Below are 19560 nucleotides of genomic sequence, written 5' to 3'. Positions count from 1 at the left end.
AGATAGGGACAGTGGAGATCTCAAAGCAGGTTGTGCAGGAACTGGGGTTTCAAAAACTCCTGAGCATCTAGGAACACCCAGAGCAGTGTTGTACTGAGTAGACCTCTTCAAACTAGCACTGAAACCAGTGGCACAGTGGTGCTCTGGTAGATCTTTTTATACTTGATGAGAAACAGGCCTAAATATCCTGGAAGGACCATATTGTTAATGTACTGCTCTGTGCCATGTAGGTGTACTATCTTGTTCAATGCTGGTGGGAATGTATGGAATGGATGCTGGTGTGATGCGCTGTGGATGTGCCTGTTGCATTTCAGCAGCAGAAAATCCTATTGACTTCCAGTGGCACTTCTAGAAGTGCTGCTGATTTATTGGAGTGTTTCTGATAATCCCCCTCTAATTGGTTTATTTTGTGGTCCATGCGGGTTGTTGCTGTTGCCATTGCTGCAGAATGGTGATTTGTATTATGGGAAGTCCTGGAGATCCCAAAGAAAACCAAAGCACTGTGGTTCTTCACACTCTCCGCACATGTAGTAAAAACCAGGCCTTGCCTTAAGATCTTACTCTAACAGGCACTTTTTTTGTGATGTTCTGCAGAGAAACAGCGTATATTGGGGGAATGATTTTATTCAAATTCTTAAGAGGATACAGTGATGAAGAGCTTTGGTGCTACACACAGTATCTGGGATGATATCCAAAAAGCCCAGATGTTTAGTCTTCAGTGGCTTCATTTTAAGCTATTAAATGTGGAGTTTATTTTTTGGTTGGAAGCTGACTTTTCCCCAATTTTCCTAGCGTACACTGAAATGTTGACTTTCCTGAGAGAAGCTTGATTCTGTTGGTTAGCCCGTTAAACAAGTGCAATGCACTTGTGCCACATGCATGCATTAACATTGGAATCACACGATTTGCTGGGCATTTTTTTTAAAGGATTTTAATTTTCATTATCTGGGACAAAATTGCCTTGGTGCAATACATGCAGATTTCCTCAGTGACAAAATGCCTGCTAGGAAAGCAAAGTGGGCATGCCAAGTTAGATGTAGTTGCAGTGCAGACTAAGGGAGAGAAAGGCTGCCTAATACTGTAGCCTATCTCCCATCATGTCACACCATCATGTTTTGCATGAGGTCCTTCATCTACCCCATCTGCTTGTTGCTAGATAAAGGCAAAGAAAGGCTGCTGCTTTTTTTTGTACAGGTGCAGTGTTTCTCCAAGCCATCCGGGGAGAAAAAAGAAAGGATGGTATGATTCCTAGAAGACTAGAAGCTTTCCTCTTTCCAAAGATCTTCCGTGTCTATTGCAGGAACCTCATATTGTCTTCCAGTGCAGGAGAGAGCACCAGGGAGGATGAGGCTGTTGTGCCCTTTGACTAAATATGAGAGTGGCAATTCTCACTTCTTTCAAAGGCTCCAAGCCCGGCATCTGAGGGCATCTGCACCTCTGGGGAATGATTACTTGAATTAGACAACTGCCACCCTGAGGGTTAAGAACATGAGGACTGTGTATTCCTTTCCCAGACAGATATAGTGAGCAGGTCTGTGTGCCCCTCACCCCAGTCCTTTGGCAGTGAAAAATATACCTGTTGTTAGGGTCATTAACGCAATATCTTCTTTATGTAATAGAAATACCCAGTACAGGATCTTCTGATGACATTAAATACAGAAATAATGGGTATGCCATGTACCACCTGCCTGTGTCACCTGATGGAAGCTCTGGAAGAAAGAGTCCCAGGTCTACCCCAGGAATACAAAATAGTGACTAGGAAGGTGTAATGGTAGAGTAGCAGGCTGCTGCCAAGGCTGACATCTCTGCGTAATGAAAATGAGATGGGTTACCTTTTGTGGACACCCTTTTGGTCATGGGCCCTGAGTAACTGTGTGCTTCCCTTAATTTTTTCCGCCAACTAGTACCTCATCATCTTGCTCCCCACACGCTTCACTGCTTCCAGAGTCTAGTGGGGGTATGGGAAGTTGCTTTCCTTTGCATTTGGTCACTAAAATGGCTTTGAGAGCAACAGGCCAGCAGTAAAACAAGCAGCCTGCAAATTCTGTAGCACAATATTTATACTCTAAGAAAGCACAACCATGCGGGCCGGATATTCATCTAGCTAATTCTTGCTGTTGACAGGAAGCAGACATTCAGTCTCAAAACATTTACACATCTCCGTATTGACAACACCAACATGTATTTGGCGCCTGTGTAAGAGATGCGCTGCAGTCCCTTTGACTGTTAGCTGTCTCGCCTGCTATAATAAACGTAGGCCAAGTGACTGACCAAGAACACACAAGTATGTAAGATTTAGCACCGTTTCTTGAAAGACTAAAAAATAATTCTAATTTGCTGGTTCTTTGTTTCTCTGATACGGTGTATGAGGATGCTGCTGGGCATTTAAAATATCTTTTTATATGCATTTTGGCTTCCTGGACAAAATATGTTTGATGGGTTTGTGTGTCCTGGCAAAATTCTTCCCTGCTTTCTCTTTCATTTTGGTTTATTTGATGTACCAAGCTGATAATGAACCACTCTCTGCAAACAAACTCAGATCCTACTACAGACTTGGGCATCTCTCAGCCATTTTCTGGATAAAATATCCCTCGTAAATAAGAGAATATTATTATATCTGAATTGTCCTCACTTTCATTTTTAAAAATAATATTTTGGCACATAAATTCCCTCTCCCTCCCATTTATCTTTGTAATATAATACTATTAAGCATTGAAATTCATACCTTTCTCTAAACTGGCTTCATGGGGTAAAAGCTGTTCTCCATTGTATATTTGGCCTTTCACTGGCCATATATGTCAATGAGTTTGCTCTTTAGTTAAAGCTGTAAGGTTCTCCAGAAACCCTAACCAAAATGTTTTTATGTTCAGAAGGTACCTGAACATTTAGGAAGAGCTACTAAGGCAAGTCACTGCTGTGTAGCTCCTTGCTGATATTATTATGATCTGGATGCAGGCTTGGACATCTCAGTCAGCATCTCTGGCAACACCCACCTACCTCTCCCTTTTTAAGGCATATGGAATCATAGAATCATTCAGGTTGGAAAAGACCCTTGGGATCATCGAGTCCAACCATCAGCCCTACTCTCAAAGTTCTCCCCTACACCATATCCCTCAACATCTCATCTAAACGACCCTTAAACACATCCAGGGATGGTGACTCCATCCCCTCCCCGGGCAGCCTATTCCACTGTCTGACCACTCTTTCTGTGAAAAATTTTTTCCTAATGTCCAGTCTAAACCCCCCCCTGTTGCAGTTTAAAGCCATTCCCTCCAGATGTCCCATTTCATCTTTAATGATACTGCTACCAAAAGTTCCTCAATACCTGCTTGTTACACAAAGTTGGGAAGCATTAGGTAACCACAAAGGTAATTAGATGATCCTGAAGACTGGATTGTGAGAAACACGGAACAAATCCAATAGTAAAATCATCTACTTAGGAATTAATAGGAAAAACTCTGTATAGGAAGTTGGAAGCTTATCTATAGTGAATAAAGAGAAAGGATGACAGAAGTATTTGATGATCTTGTAAATGTCCAAGCCAAAAATGGGCACAGCTATGAAGGCAACAAATATGGTACAAGGATGTATTAGGTGAGATCCTTCCAGTAGGTAAAGGGTAATATTAGAGAAATTACATGAGTCACTGGTGTGACCCCATGTGGTCATCTAGTGTATGTAGGGTTATAGTTATGCACTTTCCAGAAAGACCCAGGATACTCTTCCAGTCCTGTATTTGTGCCTTCTTTCTCTACAAGCTGTGTGAAGGCTTGTTGTGGACATGAATTTCAGTGTGCAAGAAGCTTCCTACATGTTGGCACTTGTGCCCAGGGGATTCTCCTTCTGCTGGTTTGATCTCCTGATGCCTCACAGTCATCATCCAGGCGGCCTCAGTATGGCCTCCAGATAGCATCCTTCATCATACCTCTGTGGGGTGTGACTGCCATGTACTGTACCTGCAGGTGAATTTAAATGCAAGCTGACAGTCAAAATAACACTAAATAGCTACCTTAAGTCACAGAAAGAAAGGTGTTTGCTTAAGATTAAAACATTATATCACTCTTTTTCATATAGTTGAGGTATGTAATGATAGGAAAACTTTACAGGTTCAGAAATTCAGATTAGATTAAAAGCCAGTATTTCAACCACTTTATCTGCATCTTCCACTTACCTAGATTGTAGAACTATCTCAAATCTGAGAAAATGGATTGGACATCTTGAAAAGAGATTTTCTGATGTGATTTCTTCTCCATTCTTTTTTTTTTTTTTTTCTTTCTTTCTCAGCCTGAAAAACTAATAGCAATTTCTGGGCTACCATAATAATAGCATTTTTGAACTTCAGGCTACAGATAGATGTGGCAGGTATATCATGACAGGCTCAGAAGGTGCAACTGGTATTTAACCACAAAAGGATCTATTGCAAAAGAAAAAGAAGACCCTGTAAACAGTGACGGGCAATATAGCTATAACACTATAGGGATACTTAAATTCTGATTGTCTGAAATACTGTGTAAGACTAAAATCATTTGGCACTGCATCTACACGGTATCTTTAACATGGGTTTTGTTCATACCGTGTGTTGTGGTTTATCCTGCTCTGTGCTGCCCATCCCTGCTGTGTTTCCCCTCCATAGCACAGGTGCAATGCTGATTGTGACCACCAACCATTTCTTGAAAGCACACTACCCTCTTGCTCAGAAGGTCATTGGTATTTTAGCGTGATGGTGGTGGTGGTATCAGGATCCTTTTCTTAGTATCAGAATCATGAAATATTCAGAAGGTATTGCTCATCTTTGCCTAAAACTCCAAGACATCATGAGTGTTGATGGGTTGGAATAGGAGCTCTTTGCATGTTATCCAAAATGTTTATCATAGCAAAGGTTGATGTGCCAGAATTGGCCAACTGGCATGAAAAAAACATTTCACTTTCTTGGGAAAGTGCTATCACTTTGCTGCCTTTTAGAAACTATAGTTGTTTTCTGAATTACAAGTGGTTTGCATAAAGAACATAAATTGCTGTGCTCTTTATCACTGCTTACTGTATGACAAATATACAGTCCAATTTTTCAAGTGTGGTGTCTTGAAAATGAATGTCTATTTGAAATGAAAACCATTTCAGTACTTGAGCATCCTCCCTCTGGAACAGGCTGGATAATAACATGTTCATCACCTTGGGTTATTTTAATATTTCCTGAAGCCTGCACAAGATGCTTTCTATTTTCTTGTCAAAACATACTGAAATGAAAATTATTTTTAATAAAGTACAGTAATCACAGTGTGATCACCAAGTGCATCTCTCTTGTCAGATTGTTTCTTCCTACTTGTGAGTATTTACAGTTACTTAACGTTATGATTGCTGAGCAATCCAGCATTGAGAGGAAGAGAATGGAATATTTCATTTCTGACAAAGAGCACTGGGTGATACGGAACATCCTCATTTGCCTCCTAGAATAGTATCATTGTTTAAAACTAATGCTGGAAGAGTTGACTGCTGAAGGACTTCATTTTTTTTCTTTCATTGCTGTCTTCTGTAGATACCGTAGACTGAAAGCAGAGCTCCCACTGATATTCTGTTTTGTCCATGTCTGTCCATAAATGCCTGCTGGAGTGCCGTGCAGATAACATGCCTGAAAGGGGCTTAGCATGACAATATTAACATTCGTTTCTAACAGTCTATGGGAGCGCTGGAGTTAGTCTCAGAGCTTTTTAGGTTATATGCTCTTCTGGTGAAGAGCTGGTAGATAACTTGCTTAGCTTCGGCTAAACTGAGGTCCAGTATTTAGAAGAGAAAATAGTTTGTCTGCACAGGCACTGGGAGCTTTCAGAGATAATGGCTGAATGATTTTTTTTTTTTTTTCCTAAACTGTTTCTGTACACCAGGTTTTTTACTCAAGTCGCTCAGCTCTAAAATAAGTGATGGACAAATCTCAAGAGATTTGGTTTCATATCTTACCCAAACATTATCCAAGCTAAGTAAAGCTCTGGAGTCTGCATAACTGAGCATGAAACCTCAGAAGAACAGACTTTCTCATGAGAGTGTCAGTGTTTCCTGCCGGCTGGAAATACCAAGAAAATAGTCTTTCTTGTGGTATTTTGGAACTTCAGCATCTGGATGTTGCTGTAATCAGAGGAAAGTGAATATGAAAAATAATTATTTAAAAAGTGAACCCTTTTTCAGTTGGGGTTGTGAGATTCCTTTCGAGTTTTCCAGTGAAGCTATTAATTGATATGGTAACTCTCTTGCTGAAAGTAGATCTTAATCTGAAACTGCAAGTTCTGGCTATTTTGTTCTGGGTGTTGCGAAATATTATCACTTGTGAGTCACTGAGTATTTCTTCAGTCAAGGGAAGAAACTGCTATTGTATCCTTCCCTCCCTTTTATGTAAATATGTAACTAAGCACTGCTCTTGGAGTACTTGTTTTTTGGGAGAACATTCTGCTTTCTTCAATCACTGCTTCAAGTGTGAAATTTAGCTCAGCTGCAGAGCCACAATGAATGTCTCATGCTAAACAAGTCTAGTAAAAATAATCTTAATAATTACATTATATAACTAATACACCGATAAGAAGTGTTATGGTGCTAAATAACTGTAATATGAAATCATATCTTGGTTTACATGGAAATTGTAGACATGAGGTATCCCTGTATTTAAAAATAGAGTTCATTTTGGATTTTGACAGTGAATCAATGGGACTTGCAGAGAGAATAACTTCAAAAGTTAAAGATGGAGAAGTGTGTTTATCTCTTGTCCTTCTGCCACTGCAAGATTTACAATATGTTCTTTTCTTTATTCAGTCCATATTTAGTAACTCGAGCAATGAGTTTTCCATCATTGGCTTTGTATGATTAATCCAAGTTCGTGCTGTTAGCAGAATACCAGGAAATATTTCTCAACTTCCCTCTCCGTTTATTTTCACCAACATTTTCGTTCTTTGACAGATCCTCATGAAGTCTTATGTCTCACTATTTATGCTGGTCATGTGCTGCAGTTTTGTTGCCCATAGGTACTCACTCACATCTAGGTTTACTTTTAAGGCCCCAAACACTTGGCGTATTGTTAGGGATAATCAAATAGAGTTCTGCTGTTCGCAAAATCTGGATTTTTACGGCTATATTTGTGTTCCTTCCAGAATTTTCTCCAGTTTGCCAGTCTTTGTTGTTCTGAATTGCCAGGAATGCAGTGTAAATGTTGGGAGAGGGTAGTCAAGTGCAACATCATTTTCTTGATAGGTATATTTGCTAAATTTGTAGTGCTCACCCCCTCTCCCCCTTGCTGTTGTTATTGCAACCATCTTTCACAGAGTGCTTTTGTCAGTTTTGAGGTCTGCTTCTGTTTTTTCAGAGAGTATGTTTTTGGAAGGATTACTTTCCAGAAAAATACACATACATATGTATATACATATGGTTATTTATTTATTGTGTAAGTACTTCTTTCCCACATACCAAAATTTTACAGGTTTCTTTGTACTGTTACCTTTACTTATTGGAGAGTGCAAAAATGTTTTAATTTAATAATATTTTAAAATATAAGAAAAGATCATCACGAGTTCCATACTTGGTTTTGCATGTAAATATTATCATTAATTGTGCAATTAATAATAACCTGCATTCATATACACTCTGTTTGAATCAAAGTAATTTAATGTTCAAATTAAGAGTGTGTTTGCAAACAGATGTCTAAAAATTGTTTGTTAGTTACCTACAGTGCTGGTTTTCTCCAGTTCTGTTGTTATAAAGGGGATTCAAATAATGCAAGAGGCAAAAGAAATCACTGCAGGAACATAATCAAAGTGACAGTTTTGTGCCGTATTTCCATATCAAGCTAAAGCAAACAAAAAAATTCAGCTGTATATGCATACTTAACAGTGTAGGTGTGTCTCTGGGGAGTGATCTGAAATGAAGGGACTATCTTTTCTTTCTCTCATTTAAGACTCTCCATTTCCAATTATTTTTCTAACTATATATTAGCTGTTTTAATTAAAAGGTGATGATTCACCACTTTCTAACCACTGAGAACATTTTTATAAAGTAGAGGTTTAAAAATAGTAATAATGTAGACTATTTTACTATTACTCCGAGCATTTGGAGCTGTAGGAATATTTTAGCACAATTTGAACAATGAAAGAAAAAGCTGTTTTCAGTGATTTTGTGTTCAAGGGTGATTCAACCTCTTTGCTTGCTAACTGTAATTTTCCAAGGCTTATAAGACTTTAATTTGATTCTTTATCTGACCATAAAACAATGTCTGAAAATTGCATAGTAAATTACTGGATAATCACTTTTTTGTGGACTACCTCATTGTCAGAATGAATACTGCCTTTTAAGAGACCCTCTAAATAAGTGCTGGGCAAAAGTGAACTTTACAACAAAAATTGACGTAGATTCTTATGAAATCCAAGTGGTTTCATCTAAGCGTGAAGGAGAAACATCTCACTGATTATTATATATTTGCCTAATTATATATATACATATTTGTGTAAAAACTTTGTGCTGGTGTCTTTAAATGTATGCATATATGTATACAGATATGTACGGAGGTGACATTGTAAAGTTTTTAAAAAAAAGGTATTTGTGATAAATATATTTTATTTCATGATTTCTCAATTCAACAAGTAATTTTGACTGCTGCCTCTTTCCTAGGCTGATACTCCTCTCCCTCATCACAGCCCCTTTTGGGAGTGATTTTCAATTTCCAATCTCTAAGCAACATTAACAAAAACATTAATGAAAAAAGCAAGCACTCTCTTAAAATGACATTATCCTCCTTTTTGCCCAAACAGTCCCTACACCTCTTGAAGACCCAACATGTATGATATGCTCAGTCTTGTCTGTTCCGGATTTCAGATCTGATATATTGAATTCTACGTGGCCAGAAACAAGGATGGGAAACTTCCTTACATTAAAAAGATGATGTATCCTGGTGGAATGGAGAATTCCAAGTGGTCTGATACATCAGACGTAGAAAAACATGTTTAGGTATAACAGAATTGCTGTAATTACACGTAAGGAAATTTGGGTTTACCTTTAAAAAGAAAATTCTCCACTATTATGTAATTTTATGCAAAATTTCACAAATTTTATGTTGCCAAAAAAGTCATCATGCCAAAGTCAAACTCTTCAAGGTGGGAAATGGCAGAGCTGGAGTCCCTCCTTCACTGTAGCTTCCCTCAAACTCCCATGTCAGCCGCTAGCACAGAGGGACGTGCAGGCATACGAAGGTTGTGTGGGACAGCCATGAGTCAGCATTTCCCGTCTGTCAGGCTGGATGTGTTCTCCTATCGATGGGAAGATACTAGCCTACAGAAACAAAGCATTAAAACTTTTGATAAAGTGAGTTTGTTGACATCAATGCAAACAAAAGAGCTCCTCAGCGTGTGTGAGCTCCCCATCAGTATATTTAGGTACTTTTTAAATAACAAGATCATTTACCCAGGCACATTAGTTGAATTAACATACAGACTCCATGCCAGTCTCCTGGCTGAGTGTGTGTGTGAGAGTTGGAAAATGCAGAGTACTAGTTGACTTGAATTCAAGTGATTTAAAGCAGCACCTGGTCAGAGGTCAGACGTGATGTTTGGCCTTGTGGCAGGGTGAAGCTGAGAGCTCACCAGCCCTAGCTTATCCTCCCTCATTCATCATGGCTTCTCCTTTCTCAGCCCCCTGCCAGAGGTTACTGCCTTTGCAGAGCTCCAGCTCAGCAGCGTGCCAAGGCGCTCTGCTCCTCACTTCTGGGAAAGCATATTTCTACTGCCCTTGTTTTTTCTTGTCTGTTTGCATGGGTCATCAGGACAGAGCTGGGATGGATGAAGAGCTGTGGCCAGCTGTGTGTTGCTCTTTCACACCCTTCAGTGGCCATTAGCAAACCGGTTCAGCAGGAAGGAGGGAGCCGCTGAGAGGACCTGAGGGCATGCGGTCAGGGCAGAGCCCCACCAGTGCGTGTGCAGATTAGTTCAGCAGCCGTGACAGCTCCCTTTCCAATGGCGACAGCAACGATGTCTGCTGACAGAGAGTCTTCCATGCAAAAAAGCACCATGGTGTGCTAGCTATAAGTACTAACTGGGGGACCAAACTTCCAGCATACCCTGAAAACTCTGTTCCCATTCACTTCCAGTAACTAATGTTGCTTCCAGCAGGGACAGAGGAGCTGCCTCAGTTCTCCATAAAGGCAGCCAGGCCCACGGGCCTGTCACTATATGAGTGGAGCTTCCCTGGAGGTGGACTGTGAAGCCCACATGCGCCGATGGGAGTTCCCCTTTGCTGTGTGCCACCACTCCAGCACTTTGCGATAACTGTGGGAACCACAAGTGGCAGGCAGTCCCTTAAATTATTTGGCAATACCCTTAAGTACCCCATCAGTCAGGGCGATTCAGAGTTTGATGTCTAAGAGCTCTACACACCTGCAATTACTTAAATCCACAAAATTGCACCCATAGGTATTTGCAGGCACAAAAATGTTGGCATAAAATTAGAGGCCATTTCCTAAAACCTGTGCCGAAATTTCGATGATATACTGTATGAGGGTTGTTATTTTGAAATGGATTTGCAGAAAGCAATTGAAAATCTCCAGGCATCCCATCTGTGTTTAAAGTAACAACAATAACAAAACTTTAAATTAGCATAGGAGATTTAAGACATTTCAGGAAAACATTGATTAAATCTGCCAATGAAATGAACGTGTTTGGCGAGTGACCTAATTAGTGTACACTTGGTTCTTTTTCACTGCACTGCTTACCACTAATTGCTGTTCAGCTGGTCCTCTCCTGACAAGTAAGAAAAAACAAGGATGAGGGATTTGTTGAGGAAATAGTGACATTCAGTTTTAATTCATTTGAACCTGCTGCCAAGCTTAATTATGGAACTGAGAAACTGAGACCGGGAGGCCCCCAGCCATTTAGGTTATAGGAGACAGAGATGTTCAGTGTCTGCCAGTGTACTTGGGTAGCACTTATTGCAGCTAGCTATAAACTTGCGCTTGCTGATGTTTAGCTGTTTTCTTCCCCCACAGGTACAAAACCACTGTTTTTATTCCTTAAATTTAATTATTTAGCTCTAGTGGCATCAGTCCAAACAAAATTACAGTCATTTTATTTCTGAGAGGAAAGATTTAACAATTAATCTAGATAGTCTTGAGGTTTTTTGTGTGTGTGTTTGCATGTACAAACCAGCAATACGTCATTCTACAGAAAATCCTCGCGATCCTGGAATACTTGTAGCATTGGCGTGCTGGAGTCACCCTCAGTATAAGTACGCTTGAGCTGAGGGGCTCACGTTAGTGATAAATTTCAATTCCTGTCTCTTGAAGCAGCAGGGGATAACACAGCTTTCCCTATTTGCGTTTGGAGCTATTAAAGGAAAAGGGCAGGATGCTTCATGAAAAAAGGGGAAATAGTTTCGGTTTCCTGTGGTGGTGATGGATTCATATGAGCAGAGTCTGAAGGTCCTGGTTTAGAATCTGAGTGCGTTTTTCATGATGTTTTGCACAAAAATGTGTGTGTGTGTGGGGGGAGTATAATCCATTGACCAGAATATTTACGAGACAGTGCACACACACACACACACAAAAAGGCAGGAAAAAAAGCAGCTGTGGAATTTGAGGCTAGCAGAGGGTGGGGCTGGTGGGGCTTGCACTTGTTTTTAAAAGAGGAAAAAGAGATGTAGATGTTTTCTTAGAGCAGCACTGTCCAATTGGCAGACTCTGGCCTAAATCCCTCCCGGGGGATGCTTCCAGCCAGCCTGCTGCCTTTTCCCAGGAGGAGCCAGGGAACAGTTACTTGAGTAGGGATGGGTGCTGGAGCAGCCAAACCCGCTTGTGATGTACATGCCAGGGGCAGCCAGAGCAGCCCAGCTCTGCTGGTGGGGCCAGAGGGGAGCACAGCCCATGTCTGCTCCAGCCACAGCTGGGACAAAAGGGAGGGACTCTCAGCACAGGGAGTTTGGGGATTCATTTATGCTACTCGGAGAACTAGAAGGGTTGTTTCAGGACCCAGCTTTAGCTTCTGTGGGGACTAAACTTGATGTACCCTGGAAAGTATATAAAGCCAAACAAACAAAACCCCCAAAAACCCAAAGAAAAAAGCCAGCGTTACTTTGTTAGTGCCTGAGACCCAAAAAATGAAGTGAGATTATAAACAGATGAAATATGTTAGTGTAGGTCACCAACACAGGCTATAAACATCTACATGGAAGAACATAAACTGTACAGAAAGGCAGCATGCCTGGTTTTCTGTTATATAGCATTGCAGGGTTCTTGTAAGGATACTTGAATGCTGAAACAGCCTGGGAACTTGGCTTCCCTTGCGGCAGATTGATGTTCTTTGGACGGGTTTTTAGCCATGGAGTGATTTTGTCCTGATGTTCTGTGTGTGGTGGAGAGATGTATCGGGAGGGGGAAGGGCCAGAAGAAAATACTTGGAATTAAAATGAACTTGAGGGAAGGAAAAAAAGCAGCTTTGCAGAGAGACTGGGAGTAATAATACTAGAATGCATAATGGGCAGCTAAAGATGCAAGGTTTTTTTGTCTCAAGACTCTCACTGGATCTCTATTATGGTTATATAGCCCCTTGTGCCCATTGAATAAATGTTTAGAAGATATTAATGGTTTTAGATATTATGGACTGATGTTAATCTTCAATAATTCACTGTTAAGATATACCTGATCTCTATAATACAACACGAGAGTATTCTTACACATTCCAGTTTTTATTTACAAGCAGTACTAACTTGGATGTGAATACTTACCGTGCTGTCTAGAAAGTCATTAAAAATCATTTCCCTTCTATTAAAGCATACTTGAATTCTGCACTACACACTGATGATAAATATAAAAATCTAACTCTATGTGGTTTTAATGCCAATATTAAAACTTATTTTTGCACTTTCACCTCCTAGTTTTTGGGCACGAACATGATGAGAAATACAAAGAAATTTAGTCTCCTGAGAAGAGCACCTTGCTATCCTAAGAAATAATTTGCTCTTGTGTTTGATCCAAGCCATTCAATGACTTCCCGAGGCATTTCAGATTTCCCACTTGGCAGCTCTGGCTTCTTGTCAGGATCTCTCACCTAGCAAGATGGAAGCTGCATCTAATTGTATCTGCTTCTTGCTCCCAGAAGCTGCTCTCCCAAAGGGCAAAGGCATTGGAGAAATCCAGGGAGGACTCTTGCTGTAGCATGTTTTTTGTTCAGAGCAGCATCAGCTTCACTGCCGCTCTGCAGTGAAGAGAGAGCTCGGATAACACTGCAAAGCAAAATGCGATGTAGAACAAGCTGATTTAAAAATGGCTTAGTAGCAATAAAAAGGGAATATCAAATGGGGGAATCTGAGCAGGTAAAACACCCCCTACCTCCCCAAGTTGACCCAACTCTAGTGTGCTTCTTCATGATGGTGTTTATTAGATCTGTTGTCCCAGTGTGCAGTTTTCTAGGCTTTCCCTCAATTTGTAGTAATGCCCTACCAAACAATTCACCCAAAACCAAAAAAACCCAGAAAACTGAGGGAAGAAAAGAACGGAAAGGTTCAGATCTTGACTTTTATCAAAATAGCACTTTTCATACTCTTTAAGTAAGTCAGCAGTTTCTTTAACAATTTTGGCTGTTTCTTTTTTCTTATTTCTTTTTCATTTTCTTAAAACTTTGTGAATGAGATTTAAGCCAAGAAAACAAAACTTTGTCCATATGCACAAAATTCCTTCATCATTGGACTAACCCATGCATCAAGTAGTGCATACATACCAAAATAATAAGAAAGAGATCTTTATAACTTGGGGGGCAAGGTGATCACAAACAAGCACTCTTATACCTAGATTTCATGCAGAGAGGAGAGCAATAAGGCCTCCCAGGAGCAGGAAGAAAGGCTGGCAAAAGAAATAAAAATGGATACAGCAGGAAAGCATATCTGTGGTTGCCTCCCGTATGATGTTTATTGACCTAGTAAATGGAGATGTCTGCAAAGGAGCTGCTATGCTATAAATATGCTTGTGCTAATATTGTTAAAGCTTTCAGGCAGTTCAGTTTCGTCTGTATGGCTTCCCAGGGACATGCCAAAGAGGTGGCTCCTGGCCACAGCTTGTCTGAGCAGCACATGCCTACCTGTGCTGTAATCGCTTAATAAGATGTAGTCTGGTGTTTTCCCTGTACGGATTGTGAAATATATGCAGATGCCTCAATAGGTGCTTGGCGAGATTTTAAAATCTTCCTAACTCTGTTTGAAATCTTTATGAGCAAGACATTTGAATGCTGTTGAAGATCAGAGATAGCTCAGTGACTAGAAGTTGTGAAAAGTCCATTCTTTGTCCTCTTTGCCCTCCTTTGTATCTTTGGGAAAATAAAAATACTTCCAAAGTTGTTGATATCCAGTAGGGGATTAACAGCACTGGTCTTGCTTGAACATACCAGTCTTGCTGGTTAAAGGAAGGAAAAAAGAGAGGGAAGAAGAGAGGATAGGAAGTGACTGGCTGATTAATAAACTAAACTAATGCAAATACTGGGAGTAGGAAAGCCACTTAAAAGCAGATGATTATCCCTTGCCAATCCCTAAGATCTAACCTCACTAAGCTGCTGTTCAGATGATACCCTGAAGCAGTTCCTGGTGGGGACCTGGCCCTTGTTCCAGCAGAGAGGGCGGTGAGATGAAAAGGATGTGGTTTAACCAGGCTGTGACTTTATTATCGTACCATCTTCTAGAGCTATCTGGCAGTCACTTGAAGAGCAGGTTGCGATTTCTCCCTTAATTGCTCCCACTTGCTGGAAGACTGTGCTCCCTGCCCCTACACAGATGGCCCCAACCTGCTGCAGGGACCTGCTACCCTCCTCTTCTGAAGCTTAATCCTCGTATGGGTTCAAGGAACAGGGAAACGGTGTTGTTTTCTCACAAAACCAGCTATTGCAAGCTGTAGCTTTGTATCCCAGGGAGGACCGTACTGCTGCCTCCTCTTATGGAAGAGATGGGGCAGGACTCCAGAGCACCAGAGCCCTGTGAATGCGTGCCCTCCTGCTGCCAAAGACCTTTTATCTGTTAAAACAGGCAAAGAGCTGCCTTGTCTCCCCTTCTGCTGCATACCTTCCTGCACTTTGAAGCTTCAGGTCATTACAATTCTTTAAACTCCACTAGGTTCAGGAAGAAAGAGGTGAGAAATGGAGGTGTGATGGCCAGTGGTGGTGGCAGCCTGGAATACTATGAGACAAAGTGAGAGAATGGAAAGGGTTTCCTTCTTTATAAAAATAATCTTTATCTATGCACATACACATGAATAATAATGAAAATGTTTATTTATCTCTTTATTTTTCAGGTTACGGTTTTGTAGATTTTGACAGTCCGGCAGCAGCACAGAAAGCAGTAGCATCTCTGAAAGCAAATGGCGTGCAGGCGCAGATGGCAAAGGTAAGAGCAGCCATGTTATTACTGGATTATCTGAGCTGTTGGGTTAAATTTCCAAGAGTTTATTTTGCTCCTGTTTTTCTTAAGATTTTGAATTGCTTATTCCAATTTGTTTTGTTCTTTGTCTCCAGCACCTTATTCATCCTATGGTTTGTCTGTGTTCTTGAGAGTTGTGTCTCATGCAATGGATTCTGCTCTGATAGTCTCTCTCTGCCCCTCTCACTGGAGAGGTTTGTAAGATGCAGAGCACTGGGCTGGCAGAGCAGTTGGAAATGCCTTTGTACAGACTGCACTGTGAAAGAGTTACTTTTTCTTCACCTTGGAGTTGTCTTCATTTGGTTCCTTTGCCTTGGAGTAATTATTCTTTTCTGATGTGCCTGGTGGACTTCTCTGAAGGAGTGATTGACTGAACATAAGGAAAGTTTGTTTGATCTGCCTCGGTTTGGCTTCTCCTGTCTTTTTATTTTGAGGATGTAAATGGAAGTGTAGCAGGTTGCTGAAAGAGTAGATGCTGGAGGTTGTCTGGAGGAGACTGGCGTCTATTGTTCAGAGAGGCTGCAGGAGCCACGCTGTACGTCTTGGAGCAAGCACAGTGAGCTCAGATACTCTGGTCCTGGAGTTGTCCTTTGTCCCCAAGCAAAGGGGCTGATGGGGAGAGAGGGGTTATAGTAAATGACTGTCATGTGCTCCGGCTGTTGCCTTTCTGAAGGCATAATCATGTGTCTTTGGGCTCTAGACTGTGTCGGCCAGCAAAAATAGCAGTTGCTTTGTGCTTCAAAAATGCCTTGCCTTAGAATCACAAAAAGCCTTTAGTATTGTCTGATGTAGTCTCTGCAGAAATGATGCTGGCCTAGAATCTCACACAGTAAAAACAAACAGGTGATTACAAAAACAGAGGCAAATCAAACAGTCACCACGTTTGAGGATTGCCATTTAAAGGAATACTGGCCATTTAAACCTTTGTTTTTCAACATCATACTAAAAAAAAATTTTTTTAACAGAAAAAAAAAAATCCTTGGTGGTAAATTAGGTTCTTTTTGCCTTCTACTGAATTACACTCACTGTGTCTTAAAGTAACTGGTTGTTATCCATGTATTTCTGTTAACAGTGCCCCACAATGCAAGCTATGCTGTTTTATTGGCTCTTAGGTTTTATTGACATGTGGCGATAAAAAATACTTGCTTCAAATGGGTAAAAGATGGCAAGCTGAAGAATGTGAACACCTACTAAGGACTGTGCTATTTTATTTCTCAGATATACTGCATCTTCTTGTTAAAATATAGTCAATTTGATGCATTAGTCAAGCTGTGAAAAAGAAACCAAAGACGGGAGATATGTTTTGTCCTACTGGTTGATATCAAACAGCCATTTCTGGAGAGTGGATCTCTTAACTACATAAATCTGTAAAGCTGTAGATTTAAAATTAGAGATTTAAAGATAGGATTGAAAGATAAATCTATATTTGGTATTCTTATGATTCAGAACAATGAACAATTTCAGCACTCGCATGTGTGGAAATACCAAAACAGAAGGTGTCTTAAAATACTGTGTGTTTGGATTGTCCAGTATTTTGGGGGCTAAAAGCAGTCTGATGCTTTCAGAGTGGGAGGTTTGTTTTCTGGGGGATCTGTGGTGGGAGTAGTTTTTTGTCCTGCATGATTTTGAGGTGACTGGTGTGTACACGTTGTTTGCATAAGGCTGACTGTATTTTTAATATTTAGCCATAGTGTCTGGAATCCCAGATAGGTGCTTTTTAGTGCGTTTGAGAGTTCAAAATAAATATACGACTGACTTTTCCTATCTTTGAAAAAAATCACAGTATTTAGAAAAACAGGGATTCAAAGGAAATTGAGACAACGCTACACGAAGTACCTCACATTGTGAAGAAGGCACAAGCCTGGGAAAGCAAATCTATCTGGAGAAACATGTTAGTTCTTGCACATGTTGGAAGCCAAGTTGCGTAACAGGACTGAAAGACAATGTTACCTGCCAGTATCTGAATTAACAGTGAGGGCTCCAAAGAGGTTTGAAGACAGAGGCAGAAGAATAAATTAGCCTCCACTTCTGGAAGTTTATCCAGAGCAGTTTTGTTTCCAGAACTGCTTTAATTAGTGGTGAATGGTGGCTATCAAATGAAATCAAAGAAACGAGAGTAAGTGTGAAGAAACTACATAAGCCTTTTGCATGCCATACCTTTAAAAAATAGTCAGTGTCCTGTATCTTTTGTTCTGCATTGCAAAGCAGTGAAACGGCCCCGTGTAGAGGCCCAGGAGAACACTGCAACCTGTGTTCAGCAAATGTCAAAAATCTCAGTCCAGTCGTGGATGCTTTTGAGTAAAGGTGAAAGAGGCATTGGCCAGCTTTTGCAGTGCACTGGCCTTCTCCAGTAGCGAAAGAAAGTATGCTTAAGTGTCGGTATAGTCTGTGATGTTTTCTTGGAGAGAAATCTTGCTCAGAAAGAGAAGTTCTTTTGTAGTTCTAACACAATATAATTTTTCTCATAGAAATCCAGGAATCTTCTTTGAAAAACAAAAAGCAGAGCTGAACTCCCACCCATGTTGGCTAGCAGAAGTATCTTGTGGATACTTGAGTAAAATATACTCATTTTATCGATGCTTAAATACAGGCACCTCCCTCATTTTTATAGCATTTGGACACCTTTTTGGCTGATTTTGTTTCAGAGTGCTGCCTCTGGAAGAAAGTTAAACTCTGGTGGATTGATGCTCCAAGTCCCATCACTGTTGGAAAACTCATTCTGCTGAGGCTAATATACCCCATAACCCTACTCAGGGGAAAACATCATTAAACGTGTTTGAATCTCTCTATTTGTTCTCTTGGATGCTCTCCAGCCTGGTGTAAAGTAGTCAGGAGAGGAACAGCAGTATTATGCCTGCAGAGGTAGTGGTGGCAGCTGGGAGGTGAGGTCTCATGGGCCCATGGACAGCTGCCCGCTTGGTGAGACAAGGACCCTCACAGCCTCCCATGACAACAGATCTCCTGTGAGATCTGCATGAGGCTCTTGTACGCATGTGTGTTGTCACCTTGCCTCTAGCATTTCCCTCACACAGGTACCTGAAGCAGAAGTTTTGACTACTGCCACTGTCCTGTGTCCAGTGAAGTTCAAGTTGTCCATCATTTTCAGAAGTGCTTATTAATAATTTCATTTATTGAGAAGGATTAATGCTATGGAGCTGCTGAGTGATGGTTTCTCAGCTGTCCTGTCTTATTTTATGATGTGCTTCCTGCTTGCCTTTGGAAGTAACTCAGACATGCAGATTCTTTTGTATGTATGTAGTGCCTTCTTGTCCAGGCTGTTAGAGTCCAGGTGGGTTTTTGTTTTTGTTTTCCTACTAAAAGCAGCACAACTAATATGCCATGGGATAATCTCACAGGAATAACTGATTTGTTTGTCTCTGTGTGCTAGGGTCTACACAAACATGACGCAGAAAAGACAATGCTATGGGCATGGCTTATATATCAGTTTGGGTTTTTCCATCTGCTCCTTCCCTGCATTTTCTAGAAAAATGTTAGAGACAGAACATGGAAAATTTATAAGGAGAATCTTAGTAATATGGGAGTTGGCTCAGACAAGTAGGCAAGGAAGCTAGTACACATGAAAAACGTATCAATGTTCTAATAAAATCTGTAGCCACATCTATTCTTGGGATTTGCAATAGTCCTTCACCCAGAATTACATATTCATGAGGACACTTCTTAGTCTGCTTTATATGTATGCTTTTAATGATACCAGGGAGTTTAAATCACCTGAAGAATCAATAGAAGTCTGTTGTCTAAATAAATTTGAGTGTCTGAACTTGTGTCAGCCTGAAGTTGGTGGACTGTGCTATCAGTTTATACCTTCAAGGACATTTTAGGGCCCTCTCTACCAACTTTTATTTCCAGTTCTAGTCTTCTCTACAGTTGCGTAAAGTGGAAGTTCAGCCAAAGGTAGGTTCTTGCAGAGTGTATATAATAGCTTCTTTAATATCTAGCAGCCCATCAAGAGCGTTGAAACAAACACATTCACCAAGGAGGTGTTTTCAATCCTGCTGTTATTTAAGTGCATTTATAAGGATGGAAAAATGTATTTGATGATGCGTGTCTTCTCTGGGTTTTCCTTTTGTATTTGTGATGCATTTAGACATCCTCAGCAGCTGTGTGAGAAATATGGATGTTGAAGAAATA

The 19560-nt window shown here is 40.6% G+C and overlaps 1 protein-coding gene across 8 annotated transcripts in view; it reads left to right on the top strand.

Annotated features, from left to right (window-relative positions):
• The window catches only part of RBMS3 (RNA binding motif single stranded interacting protein 3), a 711881-nt gene that overhangs the window by 434327 nt on the left and 257994 nt on the right, over positions 1-19560 (top strand). For all 8 annotated transcript variants that reach the window (XM_074860846.1, XM_074860855.1, XM_074860836.1 and 5 more), the window contains one exon: positions 15287-15378. In XM_074860846.1, the coding sequence (XP_074716947.1) occupies positions 15287-15378 (92 nt within the window). The remainder of the gene's footprint in view (positions 1-15286; positions 15379-19560) is intronic.

The sequence above is a fragment of the Strix uralensis genome, chromosome 1 (genome assembly GCF_047716275.1).
Source record: "Strix uralensis isolate ZFMK-TIS-50842 chromosome 1, bStrUra1, whole genome shotgun sequence".
Classification (NCBI taxonomy): Eukaryota; Metazoa; Chordata; class Aves; order Strigiformes; family Strigidae; genus Strix; species Strix uralensis.
The sequence above is the reverse complement of the archived record's forward strand: the minus strand, read 5'-3'. Positions and strand labels throughout refer to the sequence as shown.